General features: G+C 50.8%; 7 protein-coding genes across 7 annotated transcripts; 3 read left to right on the plus strand and 4 right to left on the minus strand.

Annotated features, from left to right (window-relative positions):
- Positions 1 to 327: 327 nt before the first annotated feature.
- Positions 328 to 1,965, plus strand: K489DRAFT_348154 (tubulin nucleotide-binding domain-like protein; the record flags this gene model as incomplete). Its single annotated transcript, XM_033602366.1, has 3 exons — positions 328 to 399; positions 493 to 1,452; positions 1,510 to 1,965. 3 exons carry the CDS (start codon positions 328 to 330, stop codon positions 1,963 to 1,965), a joined length of 1,488 nt encoding a protein of 495 aa, XP_033464136.1.
- Positions 1,966 to 2,279: 314 nt separating this feature from the next.
- K489DRAFT_385809 (DNA repair protein, RAD5) lies at positions 2,280 to 5,768 on the minus strand (the record flags this gene model as incomplete). Its single annotated transcript, XM_033606167.1, has 2 exons — positions 2,280 to 2,358; positions 2,419 to 5,768. 2 exons carry the CDS (start codon positions 5,766 to 5,768, stop codon positions 2,280 to 2,282), a joined length of 3,429 nt encoding a protein of 1,142 aa, XP_033464137.1.
- A 451-nt stretch (positions 5,769 to 6,219) lies between these two features.
- On the plus strand, positions 6,220 to 7,422 carry K489DRAFT_311280 (uncharacterized protein; the record flags this gene model as incomplete). Its single annotated transcript, XM_033600770.1, has 1 exon — positions 6,220 to 7,422. The coding sequence occupies one exon, from the start codon at positions 6,220 to 6,222 to the stop codon at positions 7,420 to 7,422; it is 1,203 nt and encodes a 400-aa protein (XP_033464138.1).
- Positions 7,423 to 7,538: 116 nt separating this feature from the next.
- On the minus strand, positions 7,539 to 8,702 carry K489DRAFT_6447 (uncharacterized protein). The gene has a single exon (XM_033608797.1). It carries the CDS (start codon positions 8,569 to 8,571, stop codon positions 7,654 to 7,656), a length of 918 nt encoding a protein of 305 aa, XP_033464139.1. The 5' UTR covers positions 8,572 to 8,702; the 3' UTR covers positions 7,539 to 7,653.
- Positions 8,703 to 9,508: 806 nt separating this feature from the next.
- Positions 9,509 to 10,540, minus strand: K489DRAFT_414716 (zinc-binding alcohol dehydrogenase domain-containing protein cipB; the record flags this gene model as incomplete). The annotated part of the gene is made up of 2 exons (XM_033608169.1): positions 9,509 to 10,029; positions 10,126 to 10,540. The coding sequence occupies 2 exons, from the start codon at positions 10,538 to 10,540 to the stop codon at positions 9,509 to 9,511; spliced, it is 936 nt and encodes a 311-aa protein (XP_033464140.1).
- Positions 10,541 to 12,273: 1,733 nt separating this feature from the next.
- K489DRAFT_385812 (uncharacterized protein) lies at positions 12,274 to 13,315 on the plus strand (the record flags this gene model as incomplete). Its single annotated transcript, XM_033606168.1, has 2 exons — positions 12,274 to 12,336; positions 12,401 to 13,315. The coding sequence occupies 2 exons, from the start codon at positions 12,274 to 12,276 to the stop codon at positions 13,313 to 13,315; spliced, it is 978 nt and encodes a 325-aa protein (XP_033464141.1).
- A 74-nt stretch (positions 13,316 to 13,389) lies between these two features.
- K489DRAFT_405846 (uncharacterized protein) lies at positions 13,390 to 17,309 on the minus strand (the record flags this gene model as incomplete). The annotated part of the gene is made up of 2 exons (XM_033607189.1): positions 13,390 to 14,136; positions 14,229 to 17,309. 2 exons carry the CDS (start codon positions 17,307 to 17,309, stop codon positions 13,390 to 13,392), a joined length of 3,828 nt encoding a protein of 1,275 aa, XP_033464142.1.
- Between the last annotated feature and the right edge of the window lie 439 nt (positions 17,310 to 17,748).

Genomic DNA, 17,748 nt, shown 5'->3' on the forward strand with positions numbered 1-17,748 from the left:
CTTTGATTCTATGATAGCAAATGGTCTTCTGTGTGCAGGATCTGATGTTTCAAATAGAACTAAAGATCGTAGTCGTATACCTCGCCACTCGAAGTTGAGGGCTGGCTGAACTACTGTACCTGAGAGAATGGTGAAATGACAGTTCTGACGTTTGGCGATACATAATCGTAACCATCAAGAGTTCAGACGAAGAACGTATCGTTAATACCATGGATACCTCGGTAAATCGCAACAATTGATTCAACTTGCTTGACAAGAGACTTACAGCAACGACTTCCTCGCGAGGCAAATCGACGGGCACCCGTGGACCTTGTTGCTTGAGTTGCAATGCACGAAATCTTAACGCTACAATTTGGGCAGCAGGCCAACTATGTTGGAACGCATTTCTGGAACACACAGGTACGATGCATAAGTTTGACACAGATACATGCTCTACGCTCTTGATTCGCAGATCAATTAGTCCTTCTTGTCATCATACTGAGTAACGACCAGGAGTCGTACTTCACATACGGCGATGAAGAACAATCACCGATCGACCACGATATATCATTTCGCGCAGGCATCGCTGCAGATGGTTCCGACACATACACTCCCCGAACGGTCATATATGACCTTAAAGGCGCATTTGGCACACTTCGACGAGAAAACGCACTCTACGAGCTTCAAAATCCACAAGATCCGACACAGCTAGGTTCTTGGGCGGGTGGGGCAATACCCCTAGTGCTACCATCTATCACGCAAAGCGCATATCAGCAAGCATTAGATTCTGGTGCTGAGCCGCCTTCACTGAGCTCCGACACTGTGCGCTTTTGGTCTGATTACAATCGCGTCTTTTACCATCCCAAGAGTATCGTTCAACTCAACGAGTATGAGGTGAACAGCTCACTGATGCCATTCGAACGATGGCAGACAGGTGAGGAGTTATTCACCGGACTAGATCGAGAATATGATCTACTAGATCGCGACCTCCGACCTTTTCTCGAGGAGTGCGATCATCTCCAGGGTATACAGATACTGACCAGTACCGATGATGCCTGGGGAGGATTTGCTGCGAAATACCTTGAACGGGTCGCTGATGATCTCGGGAAAGGCTGCAGATGGGTATTCGGCTTTCAAGACGAACAGCGCATGACCCGAGAGCGTAAGCTACTTCAGCGTGCCAATACTGCTCAATCAACCTTTGTATTGGATTCTGTAGCGAGCGTTCAGATACCCCTGGGAAACGTTCCAAGAGCTCTGCCCCCTCATATCCAACTTGGCTCACAAAGTAGATGGGAAACGTCAGCTTTACAAAGTGCAGCGATTGAGACGATGACTTTACCCGCTCGCTTGAGGAGCACGGAAAGCGCAAGGGCGAAGCTCGATGCCCTTGAAGCAGTCCTCAACGGAGACGGCAAGCGACGTGTGGCAGCGTGCACAATGACTATCCATCAAGAAGCGCTTCACAGCGGAGTCGACGATCGAGGACGCGCTCCACCCGTGAATGGTCATGCACACGACTTTTCCGAGCAAGATCCCGAAACATTCGACGTTGATCTGTTCCCAAGTTCATCGCAATTGTTCGGCACTCGAAACGAGTCCACCTCAAGAGCTCATATATTCAGTCAAGTCAAAATTCTGCGCGGAGATCGTGATCAGCTCGCAGACGACGACGAAGAGAGCCATGAAGCGTACCGAAGACGAATTGGAGATTTTCGAGACTCTTCTCATTTGTCTTCGCTTGCTTTCCCTCTGCTATCATCATTTCCAGGCATATTTCAATCTACACGGTCTCCTCGTAATGTCGACATCGATGTTTCTGTTATTACATCCACACGTATTGCGGAACGCATACGAGCTATCGAGGCGGATGCTCGGCGATTGATCGGGCTGGACGAACGCGAAGCCCTCTGTGAGGGACTCGCGGTGATGGCTGAAGAATACGCAGACGGATGGTCGAGTGACGAAGATGATGACGAAGATTGACGAACTTGTATTAAGAGGAAGGCAGAACTTGAAAAAGCACTCTCGTGAAGGATGTTCAAACATACTCGATTCTGTATGAAAACAATACAGAATGTGGTACACCCGCTGCACCGAAGCACTGCACGCATTAATCCTTGAGCAAAGCAAGGCGTTTCGACTCATCGCATGTGCGCTCATTCTCAGACGGCCTGTCAGGGATACTATCGGGATATTTATGTCGTGGTAAGCAACATCCCTGCCCAAACTATCATCATATCATAGAGCCATACGGCCAACATCCCGCGACATTTTGTCTTTACTCAGGCACGCATCACTCAGCTCAATAATTCACGGATATCCTCAATGCGTTGCAGCTTCTTCTCTTCGTCACTCATCATGCCAAGCGAGCTCGCTCTGTAGTATGTCGGTCAGCAAAACCTCGAGATATGTCCAAAAGAGAGACGCCAGACTTACATGAACTTCTTTCGGTCTTGCACCTTTAACATTTTCTCCTCGATACTGCCTTCCACAATAAATCGTATCACGTGCACTTCCTCGGTCTGCCCCATGCGATGCACGCGATCAATCGCTTGAGCTTCAACGGCAAATGACCACCAAGGATCCATCATGTAGACACGATTGGCGCACGTGAGATTGAGTCCGACACCACCCGCTCGGAGTGAGAGCAGGAGAATGGTGAAGGTTGGGCGATTGGCGAAGTCGTTGAGAACGCGGGCACGGTCTTTTTGTGACATGCTGCCGTCGAAACGCAGTGTTGTGATGTTCGCAGCCTTGAGTGCGGGCGCCAGAAGATCAAGAAAGGATGTGAACTGACTGAAGACTACTGATTTTGAGGTCGGGTTGGTCTTGCGAACCTTTTTCAGATGAGTGAGAAGCGTAGCGATCTTGGCAGATGAGAGCTGGTTCACTCGGCGCAGAGTTATGCGTGGCTTATCCTTGGTTTGATCGCCGGAGTGAGTGCTCTGGTGAAGCTCTTGATCCAATTCATCCATCACCACAGCTTCGTCGTCATGTCGGATAACTTCGAACACATCACGGGCGGTGATCGGCTCTCGGCAATTGAAGCAGCGTGGGAGTTCGCCCTTGGCAGTCTCGTGCTCGATGTAATCAAGAAGACACTTCTTGCAAGCTGAGTGCCAACAGCCAGTGACAGCGTGCTCTTCCATTGGCTCCTCAGCACAGATGGGACACTCCATATCTGCTTCATCTTGTATCTGCTTGAGGACATGCGCGCCGAATTTACTCGCGTCCTGATCGCCTTCGTCTGCAGCAAAGCGCTCAATAAGTGCACCGAGATCCATGTCATCAGCCAGACCGTTGGCAATGTCTGCAGCAGCTGCGGCATCTTCTTCATCTGCTACGATGTTCTTGTTACGAGTTAAGATCGGATGACAACAACTCTGCCTTAGTCGTAGAATCTGCGCAAAGATGGTAGTATAGCTTTTCATGAGCGTGCCAGCTTCCACGTTGGCTGTGAACGCCTTTTTCGCGCGGAGAAAAATATGGTCGTAGACATCTTGCTCTGGAGTCGAAAGCTTTATCTTCTCGATGGCAATCGTGCGTGGAGGAAGTGCGACCAGCGCCTCGCCATCGGGCGTTTTCATGTCTTTCGTCCGACGCATAACCAGCGGCTCCAGCACCGTCTGCACAACATCCAAGGCGCGCACAAATTCTCCTTTCTCAAAAGGTACGGTAATAAAGGTCTTCCAGAAGCTGAAGTTGCTCCAAGGCTCGACGCGAAGGAAGCGTACCAAACTGAAGAGGTCTTCCAGACGGTTGACAATAGGTGTACCTGTGAGCACCCATCTGTGTATCGCGGCAAGTTCGTAACATGCTTTGGCAGTCTTTGACTGACGGTTCTTGATCATGTGAGCTTCATCGAGGATGATTCGCCAATATTCAACTCCAAACAGTCCACCTGATGTTGTTCGATTCCCACCGAAGGATGTAGCCAACGAGTTAAATTCGGAAAGCACAACGCCATAGCTAGTGATAATCACGTTTGGAGCAGCCAGCAAATTCGAGCCACAACAGAGCGTTTGGAGGTTGACTCCTTTTTCGCTGCCGTAGTAAATAAGCACGCGAATAGTACCTGGTTTTGATGCTTTTTCCGCTTCTGAAGCCCATTGAGCGAGTAGAGACATGGGAGCAACAACGAGAGTAGTTGCCAATGCCTTTTTGAGATTTGACGTGTTTGGTGGTTGTCTTGTAAGACTGTTGACCATGTCTTTTTCACTGCTCTCCGCCGCGTCCAGAGCTGCTAAATGCTCAGGAGATCGATTTGAATGCACGAGTGAGAGCATTTGAATTGTTTTTCCTAGACCCATTTCATCTGCCAAGACACCACCCAAGCATGTCTGTTCCTGTACAGGGAAATCCAAACTCAATTCGCCGCTGTAGGGATCGACGTAGAAGCATTCCTGGCCGGTCACCAACGGGAGATCTTTATCATCGGCATCCTTAATCGGCCATGAATATTCTTCCCACAGCGGATGCATGCTTTGTCCTTGCTCTCGATCTTCATCATTTTCTCTGGTTTCCTTGTTGAGCATCCAATGCAAAGCCTGCTTTTGATATTTCCGGAGATCCATGGAAAATGACTTGGCCGGCTGCGCTTCGGGCGTGTTGAAATCAAACGACTGAGCCTTCTTATAAAGAGAATCCAACTGATCCTGCTCTAGCTCCTCGCCCTCTTCATTGCTTGGAGAAGAAGATTCCAACTCATCCTTTTCAGCTGCAGGTCGGGACTCTTTAGCCTCACTAGCTTGTTCAGCATGTTCAGCAGCTTGCAGGATGCCTTCGCGTTTGTGCTTCGCTGTGGTTTCGTTAGACTTTGAGGGATGAAGATTGATCTCCGAAAACAATTTGACCAATCCTATTTGGCGAAGCCTGAGATCTCGTTCTTCGTTTGTTTCCTTGACCTCGAACAGGCCCGTCTCTCGATTGTTGTCCAGGGGTCTTATGAAATTACTGGAGGAGAAAACAGGTCGGAGCAGGAAACAACGGAGCTGAATATAGATCGTATCATTCGTCCTTATTCGATCTGGCGCATATATGCATCGTCCCTCAAATTGGCAAACTCCCTGGTCAATGAGCGCACTCATCCAGATAGCTGTCTCCTTCTCCAGTCGCCCAATCTCCTTTCCAGCGGCATTTGTAAAGCGCACAATCACATCCTGTGTCCTCCTCGTTTGCTGCACCATTTTCCCGCCCCTCCCAGACTTTTGCACGATCTGCTGACGACATCTTTCGATCGTGACCGGATCTTCAGGCTTGAGAAGTCCCAATCCACTACACGTGGCCCACCCAGACACACCCAGTGAGCCGATATATCGAGTCTTTGGCATCGACTCTAGCAGAACCTTGCTGCGTTTCGGGTCGATCTGTTCACCATAGGCTTGAGCAGCTGAGTCGTGAGTACCGAGAACAAGCTTCTGCTGCTTCGATTTGAGAGTAGACGGCGAACTGGGTCGTCTCACAGGCAGGGCAGTTGTGTTTTTCCACGATCCATCAAAGTATGCATTGATTGCTTGCTCCAGATTTGAGCCATGGGTTTTCTGAAGGATCGTGATCGCGTCTTGAGGTACGTCCGTACCAACCACGCTTTTGAAGTCTACGGGATCGAAGGCATCGTTTGGTTTGTCGCTGGGTGTAGATTCGACCACGGAGGTCGCTGTCGGAGGGCCATGGGCATTGTGATCATGTGGTGGCGAAACTGTATCCGAGAGTGAAGCAAGTTGACGGACAGGCGACTCGTCGGTGAAGAAACGACGCTTCTTGGCAGGTCGGTGATCGATGTCCATGTGAAGTGCGATTGAGCAGGTGAATTGGGATGTTATCCATTTGAATCACAGAATCACCAAATTCGTACGCAGCCCACTTGGTCCTGGAGGGAACACGCGCCTAGACGCGTCCGCGGCGAATCTACGGATGACGTAATCGTCAACGAATTTCTGTTTTTGGCGAGTCCGCAGGGTCGCCTCGTCAATGCGACAATCGATTCTTCCATATGAACATCGTCTCCGAAGAGTTCATTACTCGGAGCGACTGATATTGAGCGGGTGGAAAGCCTAGAGAGCTTACGATTCTTCTTTCCGTGATCCGCGATTGCCTAAGCCATACAGTTGGTCAGAAAGGGACCTTCGGCCTGGGAGCAAAATTGTCTTTGACATCACAGGACTACAATCAAGATCTACCATTTCACATATCCAATCACGTTCGATCAATTATTATCCGTAATCATAATTTGTCAACATGAACACATCAAGAAGATGCGCAGCAAGATTCCCAGACCTGACGAGAACACCAGAGATTTGCAAAAATGTCTCAACCTTCGGACAGAAACGATGGCTCGCATCAAGTCCATCCGAAGTCAACCTTGCACCCGCCACAGATAGCTCATCGATCACTTCTGAAGAGATCAACAGAGCGCGGACATACTGTCTAGATCTGCTTCGACGGTCCGACACTCCCTCATCTCTACTCCTGCCATACATACCCAGCGTCGCCCGAGATGCGTACGTCGCCCTGCGAGCCTTCAACATTGATGTAGCACGCACAGCGGACACAACCTCTACGCCCACCATCGGTGCAATGCGACTCGAATTCCAACGCGATGCTATGCGCAAAGCCCTGGCCGGAACGCCGCCGAAGCAGCCCATCGCATTGCTATTAGCAGCTGCAGCGCAAGACCTACAATACCGCAGTGGTGGCAAAGCAACATTCAGTCGAGGCTGGCTCCAACGAATCATCGATACGCGACAAAAGCACCTTTCAAATGCACCATTCCCGACCATGGCAAGTCTGGAGAGTTATTCGGAGAACACCTATTCCACCCTGCTATACCTCACGTTGCAGGCATTGCCCATGTCCAGCCTGACAGCCGACCACCTAGCTTCACATATCGGTAAAGCAGCAGGAATCGCCGCAATGCTCCGCGGTTTACCTCTCATAGCATTTCTCGGCCCATCTCCCGCGCACAGCAATCAAGGCAGTTTCGGCGGTGACGTAGGCACAACGCGGCGGGGCGCAGTGATGTTACCAGTCGATATCATGGTAGAGGCTGGGGTACGGGAGGAGGATGTGCTTCGTCAAGGCGCGAGCGCCGCTGGACTGCGTGATGCTGTATTTGCCGTGGCAACGCGCGCCAACGATCATCTCATCACAGCCCGGCAGATGCTGGCAAATATTCGTGCAGGTGCTGAGGCCGGGCATGACTTCGAGCATGCCGACGAGGAGGAGCACGTTCAACGATCGATGCAAAAAGCAGCTGCTACAGAGACGCCCGCGCAAGAAATTGAGAGGGCGTTTGGTGTGTTCATGCCGGCGCTTTCGACACAGATGTGGTTGGACCAACTGCAAAAGTGCGATTTCGATGTGTTCAATGACAAGCTCCGACGGACGAATTGGAAGCTGCCCTTCAAAGCTTATTGGGCATACAGCCGTAGACAAATTTGACGGGGATGTTAACCGGCTCACGCAACGCCGGGACATGTAGTGTAAAGACCGGAGTTTTGCGTACAAGCTTTCACCCGGATCAATCGTGCTGGGTCTATATACCATGCGTCTGCTACACCAATGAATCGATCCTGATAGATCATTTACCCTCAAGAAGCCTGTTCTGCGAGATGCATCCATTTTGCGGAAGCAGACCGGTGAACAACGTGCAACTGCAGTGCGGTGCGTTGCTCATCCAATACTTACAGCACTGTCGTTGTGCATGACAACCTGCCGGCGGGCCTCAGCCACCATGATCTCAAACTCTGACTCTGTCTCTAAGGACGAATTTCCCGAGCTGTCCTCTTCGTCGCTCTGGGAGTGGAACGAGCTATCGACCGAAACGGACAGAGCCTTCCCGTCATGATGATTTGTGGATGATCTTGGATGACACATGCCATCGAAATGCACTGCGGTCGCGGGCCCATCTTCATCGCCCGACCGTCCTGTAACTTGACCAATCAAGATTTGGCTTTGATTGACAATGTAATCCAAGCTTTGCGTGGCTCGCTCGACAAGGAATGGTTTGCAGCGATGACAGCATTGAAATGTACAGGTTTGCGGCTTTCCCGATAGATCAATTTTCAGTCCTGGAGGCAGGGCGGCTCTCCGACTCAAAGTTGCATAAGTCTGCACAGTCGGTGAATGAATTTGGCCAGCGGTGTGAGAAGCGTTCGGTCTAATCGGAGTGCTGGGAGGTGTGCCACTTGCCGAGTGTGTGGCATCTGTTCTGGACGCCTTCGTTGGTGTTGTTGTGCCCTGTTCTTGTGCCGGTGTATCGAGAAATATCGGATTCACTGGCTGCTCCAGAGCATAAGCTGCTCGAATAACAGCCTTTTTGCTCTCTACGATGCAGCAGATCTGCTCGTGTGTGTATTCGCCCGCTCGTATAGATGCTACTATACCAGGCCGGAGCAACAAGAATTCCGCCAAGATTGCCCATGCCTCGAGATCGTCGTTGAAAGCGCTTGTATCAATCGCTGACAGTATGCTTGGATTTGGCAGGCGTTCAGCCTCGGTGTCGTTCTCATCGATGCAGGTATAAAGCCAGCCCAAGGAAGGCCGGCGTCGACAGATCGGGCACACAGCGTCTGTATAGATTCGAATCATTGCTGAATGACTGCAAATTGCATTGCGACGATTGGTGGACACTATTGTTGGCCTGGCTGGTGAGGCTGCGGGTGTTGGCGGCGGCGTCTATCATGTGTTAGACAAAGACGCGGCAAACTCTCGAAACTTGTTGGAATCTGTTCAATGCCGGCGAATTTCTGACCGATTCTTGCTGCAGACATCAAGTTGACTTTTGCTAACTTGCCTGAGACATGATCTGGATGTAATGATCCCGATGCTTGGTGCTCGTCCTCGGGATGGATGCCATGTTCTTGTCCAGAGCGGATCTGTCCTCAGCGACAGAATTATGTTGGAACGCGGCAGTCTCTGGGACTGACATGTTGTTGGTTGTCTGGCTTTGGCAATAATAATGATCGTTGTCGCCTGCAGGCATGTGGGCTTTCTACTTCCAATGTGCACCTGGACAACCCACAAAGGAGTGTGACGGCCAAGTCTGCCAATTGATGAGTGATTGATGAAGCACCTGGACAGTCAAGAAGAACGAGAAGATGGAAATATTTCAACACTTTCAAGGGTGCAAGCCCGAGGGCAAGATTGAACGTATGTATACGGGCGGGCGTGTGACATTCAAAAAGCAAGTGTTCTCCTTCGGGGCTGTAGATCGGCAAGCACAAAGGAGATGTCCAGAGCTCACCCGTGCTTGAACAATTTTCTTGATCTTATGAGCTGTAACTTCCAAGATTCCAATGCAGCTCATGACGGAACGCGATATCCATACACGACACTCTACATGTACTCAGGTCTATCTAATATCAAAGTCATACCGAGACCTCCAAGGTCCTTACATTCGAAGCAGGCACGCAGGGGAAGTATCGAGCTACCGACACACTGTTGTCACAGTTTCGCAGGGACAGTCTGATGCTCGTCTTTCTTTCAGATGCAGGTGATCATCGATATCCCTGTCCCGAATCGTCCTTTATAGCGTCACAATAAGCTTCTTTGCCGAAACACCCCTCGTGACCTGATTGACCGCTCCTTGAATAGCCTCCAATCCATGTCCGGCGACTTCGGCCGCGGGCGATGCAACGTATAAACCCTTCGCCAAAGCTCCTGGCAGAAAGCTCTCGTAAATGGCCTTCCCCACGGGACTCTCAGCCAAAGTTGTGGCAAAGATGGTCGTTAGTACAACGCCTTTTGGAGGAGTGTAATCACCGAATCGCTTGGCTGTTGCGACACGTCCCTTACCAGCAACCTTGTGAAGCACGTTGCAGCTGACAATGGTGGCATTTCCACCAATCGCGTCGAGCACACCGACGAGGGTTCGTCCGGACAGACTAAGAATCAAATCTCCCTCGACAGTGGATTCATTGTAGTCGAACACTTCGCTGGCACGGAGGCTTTTGACGTAGTCGAAGTTCTTTGGCGATGCAGTAGCGATGACTTCGTATCCAGCAGCAGCCGCTAGCTGGATAGCATTTGTACCGACACTCGACGAGCCTCCCCATACGAGGAGGGTGTCTTTCGGGTTATCAGATCCTCTTCAAGGCTCAGTAGGAGGGTTCAGTCCAAGAAATGGCTCTTCCTGGAAGAGACCGCAAGCGGCAGTCGAGCAGCCAAGGGGAATGACCGCCGCAAACTGGTAAGACATACTCGCTGGAATCTCGGTAGCCACCTTTGAATTGACGATGGTGTACTGTTGAAAGGCATGGTCTGAATCACGTTGAGTGGTTAATCCGAGAGCCTGACCAAGCACACGATCGCCAATTTTGAAACGTGTGACTCCAGCGCCGACCGCGACAACTTCTCCAGCAACGTCTTGACCGAGAATCGTTGGGTAGTGCATTGGCAACCATGCCAAATTCTGAAGGCTGCCGTCCACAGGATTGATAGCGACGGCACGATTCTTTACCAAGATCTCGCCTTCCGCTGGTGTCCAAAGAGGCACGGGTTTGATTTCGAAGGCGGTTGCCTTTGCCTCGAGTAGCCACGCTGCTGAGTTTGGTGACATTCTAATCTTTGAAGTTGCAAGGTTGAAAGGGGCTCTGTGAGTTCAACCAAATGGTCGGAGTGTGGAAGTTGATGATGTTGAAGCAGTCGAGAGGGTGATTCTATGAACTTGTTGGTGATGATGGACAACATCCAGAATCCGAGAGCACATTTCGTTACTTTTGTGCGATGCCATGTAGATAGACTCTTCGATAGATTCATGGGAGCAGCTGGCAGCCATATTCAACATGTCGGAGATAGATCTTAACCCCCTGGGCGTGTATCGTCAAGTTTGTAATCGCGGATGTACAGCTTCGTGAAGTCCATATACCTACCTAGGTATGCCATCGTGGAAGTCAAGCTTGGAAGGTATCGCGTAATCTGACAAATCCTGTTTGATCTGAAATTTACAGCGAGCAGTCACGCCGAAAGTGAAGCGCAAAGTGAAAAGATTCATCTTGGCATGCATCTCGGCTCGGATGTCTCACGGAAGTAGGCGTGGCTTCTCCATGGTCGGCCGAGATCACGACCGAGATGCTGGAACGCGTCCGTGGATTAATTACTACGACAGCATGATCGAAGATACCCATTATCAGACTTCACGTCTTCCACTTCTGTACAATCTATGAATATTCTTGAGCTTAGCAATCATTGCAGACATACCTCTTCCTGACATCACACGTGTTTCTGACAGATGTCGCCATTTTCATATAGTAATCGTCTGCAATGTACGGGATATCCCTATATCCGCACGACCCAAATGCGACAGATCTGGACAGAGGCACGAAATGATCAAGTTTGGATGTCACATGAACATCCATGGGTCATGCCTTTGTATCATACAAAATATGAATACTACGTCTGTGAGCTTCTGGCCAAATGACAGACATCACTGCTTAAACTGGCGGCTGAAATATAGCGTATCAGTTGTCTGTCTACAAATCGTTCAAACAAGCTGCCCACGACGAGATTGATGAGGCCGCACTTGTTCACAAGCCGCCCGGCACAAGCGTGGCATCACACCTGGGCATGTTTGAGGCTCGCTGTCCTGGCAACTGGGCGGCCCGCTCACTAGCTCCTGGCTGGGAAAGCATATAAACCTACCGACACTCGCTTCCTCTCCGTACTTCTCTTTCTTCTCTCCTTCATACTTACCTTGTTGCGGTGCGGGCGCTCATGAATGCCTGTCACCTAACAGAAGCTCCTACATTGCACAGCGTGGCGAGCATCTGCTATGAGTCTCCTTCGGGGGCCTCAGTGGCGCAATTTTTGATGGTACACAATCACTTTCATCATAACGTCGAGCCTATGGGCTTGGCTTTGGAGAAGGTTTTCTGTCGAGAAATGACTGGTCTGGCCCTGAGCTGACCACGGTCTTCCTTGACGCGATTGTTTCTTCATCAACGTAGTCACCTTCCGAGACTACCCAAGAGATTGCAGAGAACCGCCAACGTTCGCCAGGATAGAGAACACGGCTTGGTAATTCTCTCATGATAGAAACAATCGTGTCGAAGACTTGCCTCTCGTAGCTCACAGATTTCATGTGCGTGCACTTGGTTCTATTATACCCTGGATATAATTCAACATGAGTATGTGAGAATTCCGAGTACTAGAACATTGATTATTCTCATTCCGCTCGTCCCGCCGTAAATTGGTAAGACGCGTGCGGCTAAATTTCCCGCGTGCCCAACGCGTCTTCCATCACCACACATCTATGCGTGACGTGCATCGAATGCAATATCGCAACAGTACGATATGACATCTTCGAAGCAAGAGACCACCGCATTGCTCACAGAGCATTTACGATACACTCCGTTGGTTAGTAAGGATCATTGTCGTTCGGTCGCGCTCGGGTGAAGAGAAGTGTAGCTGACTTGGACAGACACTGCTTGACGATGTCATCAATACAGCAAATGAGCTTGTCTTTCGTGCCATCAACGCTATAGAGGAAGGTCTCGGTGCGGCGTCGGCGGCAAACTTGGGATTCAAACTTGATAAGGCCACACATGCAGCATTGAAAACGGACGAAGCCCGTCGAGATGCGCTAGAGGAGCTGAAACAGAATGAGATCGATAACGGCATCGTCAAGTTGGAGAGCCTCTTGAATGCGACGGTGGACAAAGATTTTGACAAATTTGAGATCTACACATTACGGAACATCTTAGCTGTGGGTCACGAAGAGGAGGATCTCGCGGACTGGGTGCGACTAGATCATTACAAGGGTGTCGATGTGTCCACGACAGGGCCAGCACCCTCCCCTGAGGAGATTGAGGCGCAAAGATCTAGGCTCCATGAGACGGCCAAATTCAATGTCATGCTCAAAGCAGAAGAGGCTAAGAACGCCGCGATCCTGTCTCAATTGACTGCTCTCCTCAGCGCTGAGCCGGGCCACTCTGAGGCGTCCACTGCAGCGCCTTTGGCATTCTTGAATACTCCAGCATCCACAAACGGCGAGCAAAGTTTGACACAAGCTACGCAATACGCCCTGAATCAGCTTCCAGCTCTTCGACAGCTTCTTGCACAGCTCAGTACTACGATGCAAACGCTTCCGCGCGAATGGGCTGCTCGACATGACGATGAGGACAATGCCGAAGCTCGAAGGAGGCGATATCTCGAATCACAGACATGGCGTGCGCTCAAAGGAAGAGGCATCGAAGCGGAATCCTCGGGAAGTGCTTCATTGACCACTGGACGTAAACTCGCTCAGACAGAGCTGGAGGGCATCGAAGCTGTGGCCAGAGGTGTTGGCAGCACCACAACGCAGAACAAGGACCACGACACGGCAATGGAAGATTGAAACGATATTGACTTCGATGATGTCTTTGGCTCTTGCTGGTGAACACGTTCGCCTTTGGAGCTCCGTGAGATTTGTCATCCACGCGTGAGGCCGGTCGACGTTCGCCGCTGTAGTGATGAGGGGTATGTCGTTGCACGCCTCTCCAGCCCGGAGGAGGAGCCATACCGGTGCCTCTCGGGATCTGACGTCGCTCCTCGCGATATCTTCTCTGACATTGTTTCGGCGAAGTCACTCGTCCTCGATTTCGTGGTCCTGGCGGGGTGAACACGAAGTAAGGAGGCCAGCCAACGCCGCAACCCGTCCAGGAGGCCTGCAAACCACAGACTGGCGAACATTATGACAATGGTCAGCGGAATGGCGACGACCCAGAACACCCATTGAGTGCCATCCATATTCCGCACATCAGATGTGTTCATCCCTAGAACGGAAGCGACGAAGGAAAGCGGGAGGAATATTATGGTGACCATGGTGAAAACAATGACGGCAGACTCCTGCTTGTCTCTGTTCATTTCGATGCGACTCAACAACCAGGTACCTAGATCGTCGCTGCGGCCGTGCAATGCTTCGAAGGTGTCGATACGAAACGTGACTTCACCCAGACAACGGCGCATTTTTCGTTTCAGCGATGGAAACTCACGGAATGGTGGCAAGTCGGGCGCTGTGCTGTTGCTTACTTCGGCTTGATCGTTGCTCCGATCCAGGAGATCGAGGACCTCACATTGACCATTCAGAATGCGTAGCACGGCTTCCAATTCTTGCTGGTAGTCCCTCAGGACATCGCGATGTGAGCGCTGAAAGGGATCTCCTGTCACGGCATCAAGCTGGATTCAATGTCAATCAAATGTGCGAAGGGAGCCAGGCGTAAGACAAAGTCAGAACCCAGCGCGGTGGGGACACTCGGCTCGAGACGTACCATTTGATGATAGTAATCCTCATAGATCTGGCCGACATCAGGGACGCCACGCATGACGCCTTTGCAAAGCCTATCAACCAGTAGAGTCGCAATGCCTCGTGTTGAGCAGATCTCGAATTTGCTCAGGTCATGTCTCCGCGTGACGAGGGTTAGTGCTTGCTCACCATTTAGCAAATCCAGCCTCATAAGCTTCAATTGTCTAATAGCCAGCTTCAATTCTGGCAGCCGTTGCGCTTTACCTGTCCGGACTGGCTCGGGCGCCTCAGCTGCTAAGAGAATAGCAGTCACAAAACGTAACCAGGCTCTGACAAAATGATCAGGCAGCTGTTGGAGGTGATGCTCATTCCCAGCAAAGATTGTTGTCATGGTAAACAGGAGAGGAAGGACGTCTTCCTCAAGCTCTACCAAAAATGCACTACCGCTGCCTAATTTGTTGTTAAGAATCCTCACAAGAGCACCAAATAGCTTGCCAAGAACCTCGTGCTCAAGATCATATGGCCAAAAGAATCCTGCCACATAAATCACAGTCACAGCTGCCTTTCTCTTTCTTACTCGGTCATTGTCAGCGCCCTTCACCATTCCAGCACTTTTCGTTGAGCCAGCTGGGTCGGCAGCTTCAATCCATTCACGTATATCACCAATCCGTGCGGTCGGACATTCCGAGTAGGCTGTGTTCTGGGACATCATGGCGGAATGTAGTATCTCAGCCCAATCGGCTACGGAGCTCGCCTTCGATGTGCGACTGTGCTGGAAGACGGAGAGGTGAGTATGAGCTTGAGCAGGAGAAGGGCGTGGATCTAGCTTTGGCGTGTGAGGCAAGTTTTTCGTTGGCGCGTGAGGTGATGTTTGCTTCGTCGAGTCAAGTGGATGGTCTTCACGACTAGCTCTATTCGTAGGCAGTACACGTTTTGCATCATTGCCCACAATAAGGTCATGTACTTTCAAGTAAGTGCCGAGAGCGGTATCTGGTGATAATGAAGGCAGCACTTCAATGTGATGCGAGACACCTTTGCTGATAAGGTCGGACCACGTCTCTGCGTCCAGTGTTTGACCATTGTGGCGAAATTTTTGCCCATTGACAACATCCATCAAACTGTCACCAAACAATCCCAGGACGTTGGGCCATGAGGACACGTCCTTTGAGGGAAATTGCCAGCCAAAAGCAGCACCAGATGTAATCCTGATGTCCTGCGATGTGACATCGTATGGTGGCTGAATGACGTTCACCACGGTGCTGCGGAGTTCCTCGACGTTCAAACGACTGCAGGTCAAAATCAGATTGTCATTCACGATCAAGCACCAGAAATTGGATGTATGCAAACAGGTTCCGTTTGGCACGTCCGCCCTTGTCGTAACGACTTGCGCCAACTCGCGTTTGTCATTGACTGTTCGAGTAGATGCTTGGACGATTCCTCTAGCCGGATGCACAGCAGATGCAGATGATAGGGACTGTAGATCAGCGCCCGCGTATTTTTCCAAAGAAAGATATGGCAAATTCAGGAAGGTCGCCGAACTTGTCGGCTGCTGTTTGTCTGCGAAACCGTCCTCGTAGTCAAATTCACTTTGGACAGCGGCGTCCATATCGTACCCAAACTGGCGTTGCTTCTGCTTGTCATACTTTACGGTTCTTAGCATATCAGTAACCTGCTGCTTGATCTTATCTGTGAGATGCGGACACTTTTGAACCATTGTCATGAACTCGTCAAAAACCATGAGGTCCCTTTCCAGGTGATACCATTGGATCCTGGTGTGCAGACAATCAGGTGTTGACTCTGCCAGTGTAGTTAGTTCCACTCCAAGATCCCAGTCCCGGAGATGGTCCCCGGTCCATAATGACCTTCCGATATCGAATTGAGTCAAACCCCTCAACGTGAGTTTTTGCTTCTCATGCATGTGCTCGTCACCAATGGTCGACAGGATGTTGTTGTCACTGATAGATCGCTGTCCAATGAGTCGCGACACGTCGAGTGATGCGAGCGGATCATCGAATTCGTTCACATCTGTTTCTTCTCCGGGTAGATTCCAACGTACTCCTCTCCGAGCGGATCGAACTGAGCTTTTCGAAGAGGAGTCTGACGAGCCCTCCGATATTTCGACGACCTGTTCTGATGTTCCCGATTTAGTGGTTGTTCCCAATGATGAACCGTCACTATCAGATGTATCGGTGCTGCCAGACTCACGCCCTGAGCCTGCACCACCGTCTTCATCTGGCGGTTCAGGCTTCTCGGATGATGAGCTCTTGCTGGATACATCCGAGCCCCGCTTCACCTTTTCATGAGGTTTCTTGCCACGCGCCGGATCTTCAGCTCGTACTTCATCAGGAGGCAATGTGAAACGACTGCCTTTCGTTCGTTTCCGTCTTGACTTCGTAGGTATCCCCAATACCTCGTTTCCGTACCATTCGTCATCAACTGGAACCCTGTGGGATACACGACCTGGAGTTGGAATCTCGAGATCAACATCATGTCGCGCCTGCTGCTGAGCCAAATCGTAGGTTCGGCGTTCAAACTCATCGAGCGCGAAGTTCCAATTAGCGATGACTTGATCACTAGCACTCTGCCTGCGCCTGTGGCGAGGGTATGCTTCATATGCTGTATCGTTGTATGGGATACCAGTAGCACGGTGCCGTACAGCCTCTATCGGTTGTCTTGCGCCTTCACGTAAACTGGCGATCGGAAATCGTCCCGCACTTTCTAATACATCAGGTCCCAGTAAGTTCGACGTGAGTTCATCGGGCTCCGATCGCGCCCATCGACGCAAGTGGCTTTTCGAAGCTGACGCCCTCCCATCTAATGCGCTGGCCGGGTAAAGCGAATGCAAAGACTCGGGGTATCGCTGTGATCGAGTATCCTGGCTCGGTTGGTCGAGATCATGACTTTGAATCCATTGGCGAAACGAGTCGCTGCGCGGCTGGGTGCTTTTCGACTTGGAGTTTTCGATGGTCACTCTCGTCTTCTTTCCAGATTTAGTGACATTTCGGGTGTTCACGTAGTCATCTGGGATTACAGCTGGACCGTCCTTTGGTTCGGAGAAAAATAATGGCGGGATTTCCCTCTCCTTTCCGGACCTCCTACGCGCCATTGACGTCGCCAAAGCCGAGCCAGAACCTGGCCACAGATTGCGTCCCAAATAATGAACGCGCTCCAGTTGTGACGTTTATTCGTCTGCATCCTTCGGCCGCCCTCAGACCACTGCAGCGCGTCGCCAGACACGAACGACTACCATAGGGTTGTGCTGATATGTATCTTAGGGTTTGGGTTGGGAAGTTCTCGACCTCATGAGGCCGCCGGGAAGGCAGACGTAGTCATGTTTCGTGAAGTTTACACATGGGAAGCATCCAACCGTCAAAAAGGGTGCACTTTCTACTACGAAAGAGCTCCTATTTTGGTTGTTGTTTCCATCATTGCCAACCTGTAGCGTATGATATACACCGTTGATCAACATGACTGTCGCAACCTTGCAAGACTGCGTGTGTGCGGTTACAGTCAACAATGGATAATGTACGGGGTGCAACACGTGC

The sequence above is a fragment of the Dissoconium aciculare genome, assembly GCF_010015565.1.
Source record: "Dissoconium aciculare CBS 342.82 unplaced genomic scaffold K489scaffold_1, whole genome shotgun sequence".
NCBI lineage: Eukaryota > Fungi > Ascomycota > Dothideomycetes > Mycosphaerellales > Dissoconiaceae > Dissoconium > Dissoconium aciculare.